General features: G+C 41.6%; 1 protein-coding gene across 1 annotated transcript; it reads right to left on the bottom strand.

Moving 5' to 3' along the window:
• Nucleotides 1-130: 130 nt before the first annotated feature.
• Nucleotides 131-13960, bottom strand: LOC148406998 (apolipoprotein B-100-like). The gene is made up of 26 exons (XM_088403525.1): nucleotides 13856-13960; nucleotides 13683-13724; nucleotides 13343-13455; nucleotides 13118-13263; nucleotides 12183-12330; nucleotides 11222-11374; nucleotides 11009-11133; nucleotides 10806-10891; nucleotides 10255-10705; nucleotides 10049-10166; nucleotides 9758-9904; nucleotides 9466-9677; nucleotides 9164-9383; nucleotides 8898-9071; nucleotides 8617-8820; nucleotides 8363-8530; nucleotides 8067-8272; nucleotides 7811-7978; nucleotides 7591-7712; nucleotides 7298-7499; nucleotides 7035-7219; nucleotides 6773-6948; nucleotides 6585-6700; nucleotides 6125-6486; nucleotides 1419-5992; nucleotides 131-1341 (listed from the first exon to the last, which is right to left on the bottom strand). Exons 1-26 carry the CDS (start codon nucleotides 13908-13910, stop codon nucleotides 277-279), a joined length of 9738 nt encoding a protein of 3245 aa, XP_088259651.1. The 5' UTR covers nucleotides 13911-13960; the 3' UTR covers nucleotides 131-276.
• Between the last annotated feature and the right edge of the window lie 1018 nt (nucleotides 13961-14978).

The raw sequence follows: 14978 nt of genomic DNA, 5'->3' as shown, positions 1-14978 counted from the left end.
AGTTGGTTGACAGCTATTAATCTTACTCTCATGCTGGTCAAAAATATATAAAGGACACTGTGTATGCAGTACAAACTGTCTTTAATTAAACAGGTTTTAAATACAACAATAGAACGTACAAATGAGGCAGCGGTGTGAAATCAACAAAATGTCCCTTAAAAAAAACAAAAAACAGACCAGTATCATGGATACAAATGACATTTAGTGAATAGTTTTGTATTTCATTCTTAGAATGGTCTTTCTGTTACAAAAACTGTGGCTCGTTAACCAGTGGAGTTAGTCCAATTGGGGAACGAAGGGAAAGGGAATATCCAACTCCAATTGTCTGTCGCCAACTCTTACGAATTGCTCTACGGTTTGACTTTTCTCTTTAAGGACTCTCTTGATATCGTCAAGGGAATCAAACGCACGTTGCAGGGTCAAGTTAACGGAGGATCTGATATCTGCTTGGAGCTGGTCAGTAGGAATGTCGGCCATAATGTTTTGAAGTTTTCCTGTCATGGTTTTGAGAAATTCGCTAAATATGCGGTGGACCTTTTCAATGTGCTTAACAACGTTAGCAAAGGTACGGGAGTCGACCACTTCCTGATATAAGTCGGTCATCAAGGCGGGTACTTTGGTTACGTCTTGAGCTCTTTGGATTTGGAGCAGCTTCTTATTTAATTGAGAAAGATCCTTCAAAATATCTTCACATGTGTCGCCGCACACAGCTTGCACTGTGTCAGCCACTTGTTCAATGGTCTCAAATAGAACACTCAAATGCTTTTTCATCATTTCTTTTGCAGAAAAGGTTTCCAAAAATTCAATGGCTGCTCTCAAAACGGATGAGATGACTTTTGAGAGTTTCCGATCGGCCTCCTTAATTACATCATTAATAAAAATTTTACATTTCTGATACATCTCAAGCCCTGATAGCCTTTCTGCATACCCCGGTATTAAGAACTTGGTTTCTCTCAGGAATGTCACTGCAGCCTCAAGAAGAGTCTCGGCTTTTTTCTGATATTTTCTAACGATAATACCCGTCTGATCTTTGATGGATGTCATGATATCGGCAGGATTAATCGCTGCATATTCGTCAACAGCCCTATTCAGTAATTGCGTACCTCGGTTCCTCGCCTGCTCGAGAGAATCCACGAGGCGTTTTGAAAACTTGTACATTTCATCGGATGCCATGGCAGCAGGAAGAGAAACCGCTAGGACTACCATAGGGACCTTCTCCTCAACCTCAAGCATAACCTCATATGGTAGCTCCATGTTCCAGGAGGTCTGAATATTTAGCTTCTCAGAGTTCATCAGAGCCATCTTCAGTGCCAGGATATCAACGTCCGTTTGTGGTTCAGTCTGCAGAACAACACACAATTGACAAGGTTAAGAATGTTATTTTTTCTGAAGCTTCATGGAAAAAAAATTGTACTTACAGGGTAGCGACCGTAGAGCTTTGCTTCGGCTTGTGCCGGGCGCTTGGTCTGCATCTGAACTCCGATGAGACCAGAAGATGGGGCGGACACAGAAAACGCCAGACTGTTTGCAGTCGTCTCGTGGCGTACTTCGATGATTTCCGAAAAAAAATTGACCTTGAGGGAATTGCTGACGGAGGCGTCGACGTTTTCCAAACTTAAGATGACGGTGCTGACGTGGCTCCCTTCCAGCACGAGATGTTTTACGGCCAGCGCGGATGCCATTTTGAATCCGTCGACCGTGTTTACATTGGCGTTGCCCTCTATTTTTCCTGTCAGAAACTCACACTCCGATGATGAGGTGGCATCGAGTTTGATAATGAAGCTGTCCTTGTTGAGAATGCTGGCATCGCTTTTGAGGGTGATCGTGGGTGATTTCATGGAGAACTCATAGGTCAGATCACCCATCTTTGGAAGCTTTATGCTCTGGATTTTGGGCAGAGTGATTTTGGGAAGAGTCATCTTGCTGATCGCTGATGGCACATGCAGAGTTGGCATTTTAGGCAAGTCGATGTTATATTTTTCATACTCTGCTTGTGCTTTGGCGTAAGATGAAACAAGCATATCGGTAGCCATGTTTTTTCCTACGAGCACTTTCTTGTGAAGCTTATTGATGTTTGTGTTAATTGCATTGATGATTGGCTCTGCATTGATGTTGAACATCTCTGGGTTCTTCATGTATTTCATCTTGGAGCTCATGTCAAAGGTCTGATGAGTTGTAATGAGGAGGTCACGAAGGCCGGCATCTTCCCACAGTGAGAATTCAGTCACTTTTGGGGTCTCGTTTTCATAAAACGGCATTTCTGGAAGGGGGATCGGTATCCGCAAAACGTCAAGATTTGCCTCGCCATTAATCTGAGAAATGACATTAATTTCAGTTTCACCATTATCCATTTTGAAGAAATGGGAATATTTGTTTTCGCCGACTCTGGCCATCGCAGTCCAGCTGGTCTGCTGCAATTCGGAGTTTAGCGTAACAGAGAAGTCGTTCTGGAACTCGATCTTTTCAGGCAGCTGGAATGGAAGGAAAATCTTGGAATTTCCCCTGTTTTTAATGTCCAAGGTGAGTTCGGAAGGTGTGATCAAGGCGAGGGCGGAGCTTGAAAGCGTTCCCTCAGTCAGTTGAGCATTGTGAGAGGCAGTCAGATCAATCTGCATGTCTTCAACCCGAGCTTGGAACTTCATGTCAAAAACGCTGTCCTTCATCACAGGTGTTTCGGTTTCAACTTTGGCCTCAATAACGGCGTGGCGGAAAACGCAGATATCGGCGACCACATTCTGTTTACTTTTAAAACCTTTGCTGCTTGCCGCGCTGACGAACGTCACCTTGGCTGTGTGTAGACCCAGGACTAAGTCCACGTCACTGCTGTGAGATGCCTCGTCGGAGAAATCCCGAATTGCGTATTTCGCATTAGCCAAATTGTTCATTTTCAGTTGGGCGGAGCCAGCTTCCAGTGCCAGATTTGTCTTCTGAGTTGATGACACGTGAGTGAAAATGTTGAGCGGTGGCATGTTGAGGTCATGGCTGTAGTTTGTTGTAACACTTGCAGACAGTCCATCTTCCACGGCGAAGAACATGTTGTTGACAAGATCGGCGGAATACAACTCGGTCGCTATATTTGCGGTCGTGTCAGCAGAGCCTTGACCCGACAGGCCATAGATGGTCACTGTTCCCTTGTGGTCGACTTTAAAGGATGACTGATCGATCTTAACATCCTCGGAAATTGTCAGTCGGCTCATTTTAGGTAAAGCCAAATGTGCGTTGGCATCTACGGTAAACTGGAGGACCTTCCAATGAGATTTGGCCTCCGAATTTAGGTTCAGTTTGAACTCTGGAGTGGCTGATGTAGTAGTGGTGTTTTCCAGATCTGCAGTCGTCCTGAATTTGTAATTCGGCGAGTTGATTTTGAACTCGCTATACAGTTTTCCGAAACAGGGAATCTTGCTCATATCTGCCAGTTTTTCTTTCACCTCCTGTGTTAATGTGTCATAATCAAAGGATTGTATTTTCTGCACCATTCTTATGATATAATCCTTCATGTCATCAATCATCTGTTTGAAGTCAAAGGAGTAAAGTTCATTCACAAGATCCTGAACAGGTGCCAACACTTTTTTGACCAAGGACTGGATGTCAATTGACCTAAGAAAGGCAAACACTGAATGAATTTTTTCCCTCACTTGATACTGTTTCATAATTTTGACCACCTCGTCCATCACTGCTCCAATCATCTTCTCAACCTCATATTTGGACAGAATTTCTTCAATTTTTCTATAAACTTCGGTGAACCTGTTATCGATGTTATGTTTCTTAATCCAAGCCGCAACGGCGTCCTTGAATGATTTCAGCACATTGATGAACTTTTCTGTCGGCAACTTGGTTGTAAGGTTGGTCAGGACATTTTCAACAGAGTTGAAATGTTTTCTCACATCCTGGGCAAAGAGGCTGAAGTCAAAGTTGTCAATGGCCTCCTTCAGTTCAAAAACTTTACGCTGAATCGTCACGCTGATCTCATATTTGGCGTCTATGTCTTTCAGAGATTCAACGGCGTTGTCGGTCAGCCTCATCGCTGTCTTTTTGATGTCTTCAACAACTGCAGGAATGTGCTCAGCGAAAGGGATCTGGAAGAAATGGCTGTCGGTGTTCTTGTCATACTTGACGAATCCAGACACACTGTACACTTCTTTTCCCTTACTGAAGAGTCTTGTTGTGACTGCTCCTTTCATGACAATCGCCATCCTCTCCGCTTTGTTGTAGGCCTCCAATTCTTGATCTAAAGAGTGGTCATTTAACTTGGATTTAACCTTGAGGTGAACACTCTGTTCTTGAAGACTCATGGTGCTACTGAGCTTGTTGTCCACACTGGTCTTGATCGCGGGTCTGCCTTCCATCTCATGAGTGCTCGAACCTCTACATTCAAACGAATGCGTTAAAAGCAGCGGTTCAGCTCTCAGAAGGTATTTACTATAGAGTTCCCCACTCTGCTCTCCATAAAAGGACAGTGCGCCATTTGAGTTGAACAAGGCATCAACGGTCAGGGAGAAGGGTTCAGCGGCAGCATAGATCTTACTGTCAAAACGAAGAGACTGAGACTTGTAATCAGCAATGTTGTTGAATTTCAAAGTAAGACCCGTAACCTCCAGATCAGTGGCATGTGTTATCTGAGATCCGAGGAGTTGACCGTTGGTGTTGCATTTTGTCGACAGGGTCATGTCCATGAACTTGATTTCGTAAGTGTGCTTGAGTTCGTCAGACGAGCCGGCCTTCAGTGTTCCTGTCAGCTCCATGTTGTAGGGCTGCGCCTTGAACTGGGCATCATTGTTAAAGTCGATCTCCATGAGCTTTAGATTATTTTTGACCATGACGGAGGCTGTGTACGGCTCCATGGTAACAGTGATGTCGTGCATGTAGGAGTTTCTTGGGTTAAGGAAATTGTCCGTCTTGGTGTGGAGGGTTAACGATCTCGATGTAAGAGAAAGGGAGTTTGAATTTTCGGTCTTCATTTCGTGGAAGGATCCAACAATATTGTTGGATAAAATGAGTCCATCTTCGCTTACTCTGAAGTTCATTGTGTTTCTTGTGTTTATTGCCAGGATGTCAGCGTTGAAGACGCCATTGAGGTAGGCTTCGGAGCTTGCTACTTTTCCTTCAACATTCAAGTCAACTTTGTTCCCTTGAATGCCTCCCTTTGTGGTGAGGGACATGGTGGCGCCATTGGCGTCAAGTCCACTGTGGAAAATATTCTCAAAGGTCAGTGGGTTGTGCTGAGCAGTTGTGGTACAGCTGGTGGTCAGACCATTGGCGTTCAGGGCCAAGGTTGCCTTGTGAGAGGCTAGGCTCGAAAAGATGTTCAGAGAGGCATCGGCGTTGAGCTCCAAACCTGACGGATTCAAGGAGCCGGTGAGCAAAGAGTAAGCGCGGTTCACTGTGTCATCAGCTGTGGTTCCCATACGGAGACTGGCTTGAGCGTCAGAGGCTGAGAACTCAACTTGGTTCTGAAGCGTTCGCTGACCAGCTTTGGTCACGGAGTTGGAGAGAAGGCTCAGCTTGACATCTTTGTAGTTGAGAGTAATTTTTGTCGAGTGCTTAACGGGGTCACAGTTGACGTTAGTGTTGGACTCAATATTAAGATTCTCATTTGCATACATAGCCTTGACCTTATTTGTGACTTTCAGGATTTCAGAGTTTGCTCTAAGGGTGCTCTCCAATCTGACTTCCTTCTTTGCAAGGTCGGATGAGAAGGTGTTGAGATAGGTGGTGCTAGCGGTTAAAGATCCAACGGTGACACTTCCATCAGCATTGATGTCTCCCAATATCTTGTTTGAATCAAGCGTGAAGTGCTTCGTAACATCCAGAGATGTCCGCAAGCCCAGGGGGGCAGCAGCATGGAGGTTGTATTTTCCGGATGACGTTACATTGTCTGAGACAGCAATCGTCTCCTCCACGTTGACACTTGTACTCACAAACTCGTGCTCCAAGAAGCCGTTCAGGGTGAATTTCAGTGTTTTCTCATCTGTATCAGCAAGTTCAGTAGATCCTATAAATAAAAACAATGGCGTTATAATAGTATATCATCGTTAACTCATTCTCTGACAGCCTGTGAACAAGTTAAATTGACGTTCTTTAAATGTTCAGTTAAAAAAAAAAAAAAAAAAACTGTTCAAATTACCCTCAGTCTTGAAAGACAGAACTTTGATCGGACTGGTAGCCTGAACCTTGATCTTGGCCAAATAGTTTGGAGAGTCCACAGTATTGTTACCAGCTGTCATAATTGTCTCCCAGTTGTAATAGTTGCTGTTAATCTTAGAAGACAGCTCCATCATTCCAATAAGTGGCAGGGTAATCTCCCGCTCCGAGGGGATGGTGAATTTGGGGATTTCGAGCTGCTGTGGTGCAAGCTCCACACCAAGCAGTGGCTTGGTGATGACGTTAGGTGAGATGAACAATTCCTCAGAGGATTTGCCTCCAAATGGCAGAGGGATTCGGATGGTCACATGGTTCTTGTTGAACTGGTATCGGAATTTGCTTTCCCTGATGATAGGATGAAACAGATACAAAATAAAGAGGTTTGATGAGGGACCTTCTTTTATGTGTCAATCCTTACAATTCAAAAGGAGTGTTTTTCTTACATGTTCATGAATAAGTTATCAGGGATGGAAGGCACTTGTGCAGTTGCAATATTGTCCATTAGAGTCTCCGCATAGGGGGCATTAGCAGAGATTTTTCTCATCCAGATGCTGGTGGCCTAAAGCAAAAACACACATTTTTAATATTTGCATATGTATTAAACCAAAGTCTTCAAAATAAGCGAACCCACCTCAATACCCTTGTTGACAATGTGTTTCAGTTTCATGTCAGTATTGACAACCTGATAATCCATGGCATCCTCAGCAAACTGCCCGACCCGGTTTCCCAGGGCTTTAATATAAGGCACCACGACTTTGGTTTCAGCATTCATGTTCGACATCAGCTTAACCTCAGCCTCATCTTTGCCTGAAACAGGTACAGAATGGAGTGAAGATATAAATAGATTTGATTGTATAGATGTTTTGGTTTTTGTTTTGTTTCACCAGACATACCGTATTTGAATGTGACTGACTGAATCGATGAAGTCTCTGGGAGTTTTAGATCACTTTTGATCTCAAAAGTCAGCTCTTGGCCTTTGGTGCCACTGTCGGTCAAAGTGGCAGAGATTGTAGAATCTGTCTTCAGAGAAGGGATCGTCAACTGAACCTGCAGCATGCCATCGGTCATGTCCCGAAGCCTGGGAAAAAAAATGTAAATACAGGATCACAGCCTGTACCTTGTTTTGTTTTCTGAGTTTGTAGTTTGCTTTACTCACTGAGCTTGACCGGTTAGAGTGAGCTGTGGCACATTCTTGTTGGAAATCTCAAGGGTGAGGGCTTTGCCTCTTGTGCTGCTGTCAGTCAGTCCAATTTTGACTCCAGCTTCAACATCAAAGTCGGGTATCTGGATTTGGCCAGTGAACATATTCCTATTCCTGTTGTATTTCAAGGTGGCGGATGCTTCGGCAGCCTGATCACCTGCAGAATTGGAAAATAAAGCTTTCACATGATGGTATGAGAAGAATAAAAGTGGTTGATGGTTATCGTTTTCTAAATGTGGCGCTCATACCTTCAGCTGTCAGAGTCATCTTCAGAGAATCGACCTTATGGTGGCCATCTTTTCCTTCGCTGAGGAGTGCGTACGCAACGGTGGCTGTGTATGAGACCTTAGGCTCAATGTCAATTCCAAACCTGAGGTGAATGGTACAAAGATTTGATATGTTTTATTGAGAAACTAACAAAAGCCTTTAGTGAAACAAAATCTACTTCATCCATATTTTTCTACTCACTCTGTCTCTCCGGCCAGAGGGAAGTAAGGCACATCAGTTCTACCGCGTGGATCAAATTGAAGTTTTTTCGTGCAATACTTGAATCCAAAGAGAGAGTCACAGTTTGCATCACCCAAATTGTGCGGGATGACAGCAGCCTTGCCGTCACTCACAATCATCACTCTATTGCTATATAAAACACATAACAGGAATTGTTAGACTGTACATTAAATCAAAATGCTTACACCTCAAATACTTTTTATGACGTTTGTTTTACCTGATTTTCAAAAGCTTTGCAGGGCCCTGCGCAGCCGGGATATGAAGCTTGACTTGGTTCGACTCCATAGATAGCTTAGCATTGAGTGCAGTCTCGTGGTACAAGCTGGTGTGCATCTCGACAGCGGAGAAGACAAATTGGGGGACATGGATGCCCATCTGGGTCACAAACTCAACGCCAACAGACGGCTTGAACAACAGTTCGTTCTGTGTTTAAATGGACAAGGCAGAGGTAAGTTATACAGACTATCGCATTCAATCATACTTGAATTTGGATGAGGATATGAGAAAATGTACCATGTTTGAAGAAATGCGTAGTCCTCCCTTAGCTCCGGGAGCAAAGATGCCAGACAGAGCAAAGGTCAGAGGCAAGCCAGAGGCAGTTGGAAGAACAAATTTGTTGTCCATGAACATGTAATGGATAAAGAGCTCATTGTCTGTGCCAGACATCAGTTTCGACACAACCTAATAAAGAGAAAGAATATACATTTGAATGTTCTCAGACTGAGCATTGAGAAGAAAACGACATGTATTTGAAAATTATGCAATACCTGGGTAGGAAGAAGCTTAAGGAAAAGCTCTGCATACATTTTAGCATTATCAGCAATAAATTTGAGATCGTTAGGCTTGATGTAGCCAAGCTCTGTTCCCAGAATCTTCAGGTAGGCCGTGGCCTCTGGAGACTCTTGATTCTGCAAATCTTTTACTAGTTTGTTGAAATTGCGAACAATTTCTCTCATGAGATCTTCAGGAACCTTGGGAGACATATTTGGAATCATTAAATGGTGACGTAAACACATCATGTAAAGAGATTGAATTGAAGTCAAAATACCTTTTGTCCTTCAGTTTTCAGGGGCGCCACCCACTTATCTAGAACTTCCATTATTTTGCTTGGCATCTTATTCTCTGCCCAGTACAGAGTCTTGGACAATGTGTCTGGGAAGAAGCCGTTCTTTCCAAATAAAGCCTCAATGGATGGTTCTGAGCCCTTCCCTTCGATTCCAAGCTATTAGCACCAAAAACAAGAACAAGATTGAGGAATAGCAAAGATGAAGGATAAAAATGAACCTGTTAATTGTGCCCCTTGTTGCTACGCACCTCCCACATGTCCATGTTGTACCCAAAGATTTTCAGGGTGGATTCCATCATGACTTCTCTGGGCAGCTGGTTGCTGGGGTCAAAGATAACATTGCCCTGGATATTGGCCTGCATGTTTTCATAGGCCATGCCAAGCTTATAGTTGCGAGATTTTCTGGTGTAGTCAGTATGTGTGTCCACTTCATTGTCCTGCAGAGTGTCTAAGATCTTCTTGCCAAGCCTAAGGCAAAAAAAAAATATATATATATTTGTATATGGCTTGATAAATAAGGCTGTGTTAGTCCAGGCAAAGTGAATCTTACTCCTTGGTCTCAGGATCATTGGAGGAGATGATGTTGTATACATGGGAGCTCACGAAAGATTTGATCTGCTCATTTTGCTCCTGTGTCAGGATCTTCTTCACCATCTCAATATCACTCTTGAGGGGATTTCTCATCAGAATCAAGTAGGCCGCAAGACGTTTCTGCACAGCACCCTTTGGATACTGGCTGACCCTCTGGAGATTAGAACGAACCTGTACAGAAAAACTAAGATTATCAGTATCTTTGTGAAAAAAAAAAAACAGTATAAATGTGAAAGACAGGTGGTAGTTACTTCATCTGTCAGAGACATTCGTCTGAAAGCCTGGATGGCTGCAAGCTGAACAGCGAGTGTGGTTGCAGGCTGTCTCATGCATTTCAGCAGGGTGTTCTTAATAGTGGGCTCAGCAACTTCCATCAAATCTCCAATGTTACCTACAACCTTGATTGAAACGGACAAACTTTACATTAAATTGTCAATAAAAATCTGAAAACATCTGTTGTATGTAAACTATTAGTCTACTTCACTCAATATTAGGCTGTAGGATCAATATGTACATAGTTATGGTTCTGATAGATTACCCACCCTCAAAGTCAGGAAGGTCAGGTCTTTCTCCCCAGAGCAATCCGGACCCAGAAGAGAAGCCAAAAAGTCAGAAACAGCAGTGATCTCCGGAGTGACTTTGCCCTCAGCCTGATACAGTCTAGTGAGAAAAATTGGTATTACATTTTTCGCACGAAAAATCACATACTACTTCAACATAATTGGCATCACTGTTGAAGTATATTTACCTTCTGACTGCATTACCCAGGGCGTACATGATGGGCTTGCTCTTCCTGTTCTGAGCCATGGCCAGAATATCCTTGACCATGAGATGTGCGTGGTTAGGCAGCAATGCCAGGGCATAAACCGCCGCGTCGACTTCAAGAGCAGATCGATCAGTGGTCCTGAGAACCCCCGGCAAGGCGCTGATGCACTCAGAAGTACCGCACTGGACCAGAGCTTGCATGGTAAGCGAGTTTGACAACTCCATCATCTCGAGTGCGGCAGGAGCCAGGACATCAGCCTTCAGGCCACGCAGCTCTGACACCAGTTTGTGGAAGAGGGAGGCACGCTGTTCACCATGACTGGTCTGGGACAGGGTCTTCAGTTGCTGCATTGCAGTAATGGCAGCATCTTTAGTTTGCACAGGTGACTTATCTTCAACAAGGTCCATCGGCAGGTAACGGAGGCGGATGGCATCTGTTCAGAAAATCCGATATAGTTACACGGCATGTCATCAACATTATCGGACGGATTAAAAACAAAAAACAAAAAACAAGCTAATTGCAGAAACACTAACTGTGATCAAAAATTCTGTCGTTAATCTTGGTGGTCTCTCTCAGAGTCAAAGTCTGCTTCACAAGAGTGGAAATTCCATATTCATTCCTATGCAGGACACACAGTTACACCAGATGACTATCAACTTTGAAAACAGTACCAAGATTCAGACTAAAAATTTGACTTTTTTTCAATATATTTTTGGTTATGATTATGTCCACTTACTTGTGGGAGAGGGGCAGGAAAATGTGCTTCTCTGTACAGGTTCCACTGGTCATGTGCTTCTTCTGGTTGTCAAACTTGTAGTTGCAAGTCTGGTGGCTGCTTATCATCTTAGACAAAGGATAGTTCTAAAAGTGGAAAGACACGCATAAACAAGAGTAAATGGAGTTCCGATTGAATGAGACACGGTAGTCGATGATAAGAAGGCTCCTTTACCATTCCGGAGAAGAGAGCCAGGGGGTTGGTGGCCTGTTTGTAAGCACTGAAGCCGTCACATCCGGAAAGATCCCTGCTGATCGTGACATCGGTGGCGATGTCTTCTCTGGTGTTGACTGTGAAATCAGTGGCGCAGTTGCCATACACTGTAGGCTGGATATAAATCATATAAAAATCATTCATACTGGGGAGACTGGAATAATTGTCAAATAAGCATCAGACAGAATAATTAGCATAACGTTTTTAAAATATCAATAAATTTCCATGTAAATGTAACATCCAACTAGAATGGTAACAGTAGTTATGATAACATATCATACAAAAGAATCCTTGAGATGAGAATTTAACTTGGTGCCCTGTGGTCATTCTAACACTTGGTATGCTAGCATATAGCAAAAGATCAGATTGACAACAATTAGTGCAATGCTAACATAGTTTTAATTTGTATGCTAATAGATGGATGGTCTCATTAGCCTAAATGAGGCTGATGAATACATTTCATGGATTATAAATATGTAGAATATAGTGTTGGAACTAATGATTATTTGAATAATCAACTAATCTGTTAATAAATCAATTAATCAGATTTTTTTTTCATTATCAGAAGTAAATATTCATAGTAGGACAGAGAAGCCTGTTAAAACCCAGTTAACAGAGCTGTAAGGGTAAACATGTTTTCTGTTTTACCATCAATCTAAATGAATCAGATTGTCAAATCAATACGCCAGATTGAAGCCTATTAAACGAGCAGGTGATGCCCTGTGAGAGATAACGTTATCTCGGACTTTGCTCCGCTTGGTGACGCGGGAACACCAAGTGACCCATGAGCATTTATCAGCTGTGACTGTTCCAGATTAGCTTGTCATTGCGCAATGTGTTTATCATCAGATGACTTTTCACTGCAAGTTGAATCAGCTCTGCTTGGAAAAACACAACAAAAGCCGCAAACAGGCCGTCTCACCATTTTGTTGTTTTTTTCTTCTTCCATGACGGGAACAAGGAGAGAAGACACAAGTCCTCTCTTGATGTTCAAGATGTTGACCGGCTCATCTTCCTCGGGGAAGAGTTTGACATCAGTGTGTCGCTCAATTGTGACCTTCAGTGGGTTCCTGATGACATGACAAGATTGTCAGTTACAACCTCAATGTTTGGTCATGTATCTTAAGGTCAGACCCATAAAAATTTTAAATAAAGATTATCCGTAATGTCTTAAAATGAGTCTGGTAGAAATAACAATTGGACAAAAGTAAATGTATGCTTGTTGGATAAATATCCTTTGGTTAAATGTAGTTTTAACTGCAAAAAGGCAATTTTTAGAAAGTAAAAAAAAGCTTATAATGAGAAATATATCAATTTTAAATATCTTGTCGCAAAAAAATCTTAAGGAATACATATTTCATGTAAATCTAGGTTTTTTTTAAAAAAATTCTGCTCATTTAGATTTTTTCTCATAATAAAATGAAAAGATGATTTTGAATTATCTTCATCTTAGTACCAATACCATATTTTCTTAGTTTAGGAAATGATAGCAAAACCAAGATTTTATAAGAACAGACTTACACGTCAGCATTTATCATCAGTTCAGCATTAACAGCATGACACTTTTGTTTTCCCACAAGTGAATTTTAAATGACTTTTATTTGACCTTATATTTGCTGAAATTATTTTGTAACTTGCTAAAGTAAAGATTTTCTGACATGATTTTGCACTCAGATTGTTCTTAAAACCATCAGAACAAGTTTTAAATGAGGTTTTCTAGGCAAGAAAAAAAATCTTACACCATTGGCAGATTTTTTTTTTACTTTTTTTGCTCAAGAAAAGAAAATGTGGGTACTTTTTTTTCTTTATTTTGGTCTGCCAATTTTTACAGTGATTAATGCAGCTAAGTGGACTTACTTAGCCATGGCAGCTTTGAAGGCCTGATTTCCAGCAGCGGGGCGGTACAGCGCATTCCCATTGTCATCCACATCAAAAATCTCACTCAGAGAACATTTTGTGGTGCGCAGGATGAAGCTGCAGGTCTGTGGTACCTCAAGCTCAACCTGGACAGTTGATGAACAAGTTTAGTAATGTTTTCTTTTCCCCAAGATAAAATCTATCAGTTGAGACCATGAGACATACTTGACAAGAGACTTTGTGGCCACTCTTGTTGTCGGTGGCTCCGGGAACACCATTGAAGGTCTCAGCTTCATAATCGTACACGAAGCGTCTGAAGTTCCTAAATCTTTTAGCCACTGCAATGCGTTTTAAAAATTCGTTAGACTTCTGCCTTTTTTATCTTCTATGGACTGAATCATAAAGACACATGAAGTTCAATACAAAACTGAAATTTGCCCTAAAAAATTATGACATAAAACAGCAGTACAAAAGTTTGGGAGATACAAGCATGTGCCAATTTATCAACATCTAAAAAAAAAAAAAAAAAAAAATAGTCACTTCTAAAAGAAAAAAAAAATCTTACAATGGCATGGTGAATGGTCATCCACACTTCCAACATCTTGCTCTGAAATAAATAGGAAAAAAAAAAAAGCAGCATTGACTCAGTTGAGAATAGCAATGCAATCAATATGACAGCATAAATGCAAACATAAAACGTCCTGGTATTAAAATGTCTTGAAATTTAAAAGTACTCACGGGCTAGGGCTACTGTGCCCAACAGCAACAGAAGGCCGATCCTGGTACGTCCCATGTTGGGCTCAGCACCTGGAAGCCTTGTGCGAAAAAGAGTCCTCGTTTCACCGAAGACTAACCCTTGTGCTTTATTTTAAGGCTTTTATACTTCTGACCGTGATTAACGGGACTTGCAAATGTGTTGCCCCGGTTCCAAAGTCTGAGCAGTCCTTGTGGCAGGCCAAAGGTAAAATGTTTCACAAACTGAGACATGATGTCAGCATGGGTGGGGGTGGTCACTGTGACAAATATTCTCATTTAGTACTTTCGGAGACAGCAGGCAGTCTTTTGACACTAGTAAAAAGATTTACATAGTGCATTAATAGTATAGTTGTTGTAGTCTCATTTAGAAACGTAGCGGGTTTTTGTGTACAAAGTTTGGCAACACTTCTTCATTCAACAGCAAAAGAAAAAATATTTTAAATATTTGGACTGGTAGCATTATGCATAGCTTTAATATTGAGTGAGCTAAAAAAATCATTTATCATCATGATCATTATATCATGCATTGTCATTTCACTCAGTATTTTAAGCATTAAAAGTAATAAATTTCATGAACGGCGTACGTTATTTAAAAAATTATAACCAAAAGGATTTAGCTAACATAAATAATAGTACTTTAGCTTAGCTAGCTTCACAATTAGCACACAACAATGGAACTATACTAAGTGTAACGTATGTGCTAGCAAAGCGGTTGTCCAATCGTGTTTAGCATTAGCTGTATGCTAATTGCTGATTAGCATCCTCTTTTACTTATAAATCACAATAAAACATTAAAAATATATATAAAATGGCGTCGAATACTTAAAGAACTCACATTACGCCAACTAATTTATTTAACAAGATGTCATTTGAGCAAAATAAAAAAAACATCAATGTCATTAAGGTGCAGCGCTTTAGCATTGTTGGCTCGCACATTAGCATTGAAAGCTAGCCTCTTAGCAATCAGAGGACTTGCTTTCAAGTTACCACTCTAAGGACTCATTTGATGGGGGAAAGAGCACTTCAGTTCAATATGCGCGTACATTTCACTGTCCGAACACGTAAACAATTCGTTAGATATTCGTATTAATTAGTTAATTCGTGT

The sequence above is a fragment of the Hippichthys cyanospilos genome, chromosome 20 (genome assembly GCF_059441005.1).
Source record: "Hippichthys cyanospilos isolate Australia breed blue-spotted pipefish chromosome 20, RoL_Hcya_1.0, whole genome shotgun sequence".
NCBI lineage: Eukaryota > Metazoa > Chordata > Actinopteri > Syngnathiformes > Syngnathidae > Hippichthys > Hippichthys cyanospilos.
The sequence above is the reverse complement of the archived record's forward strand: the minus strand, read 5'-3'. Positions and strand labels throughout refer to the sequence as shown.

What these genes read in the sequence shown, in the direction of transcription:
- LOC148406998 (XM_088403525.1), bottom strand. Translation starts at nt 13,910, where the DNA reads ATGGGACGTACCAGGATCGGCCTTCTGTTGCTGTTGGGCACAGTAGCC. An exon ending in ACAACATGGACATGTGGGAG is followed by an intron (nt 9,072 to 9,163) that starts GTGCGTAGCAAC and finishes TGGTGCTAATAG; the next exon opens with CTTGGAATCGAAGGGAAGGG. An exon ending in CCTCTGGCCGGAGAGACAGA is followed by an intron (nt 7,713 to 7,810) that starts GTGAGTAGAAAA and finishes CATTCACCTCAG; the next exon opens with GTTTGGAATTGACATTGAGC.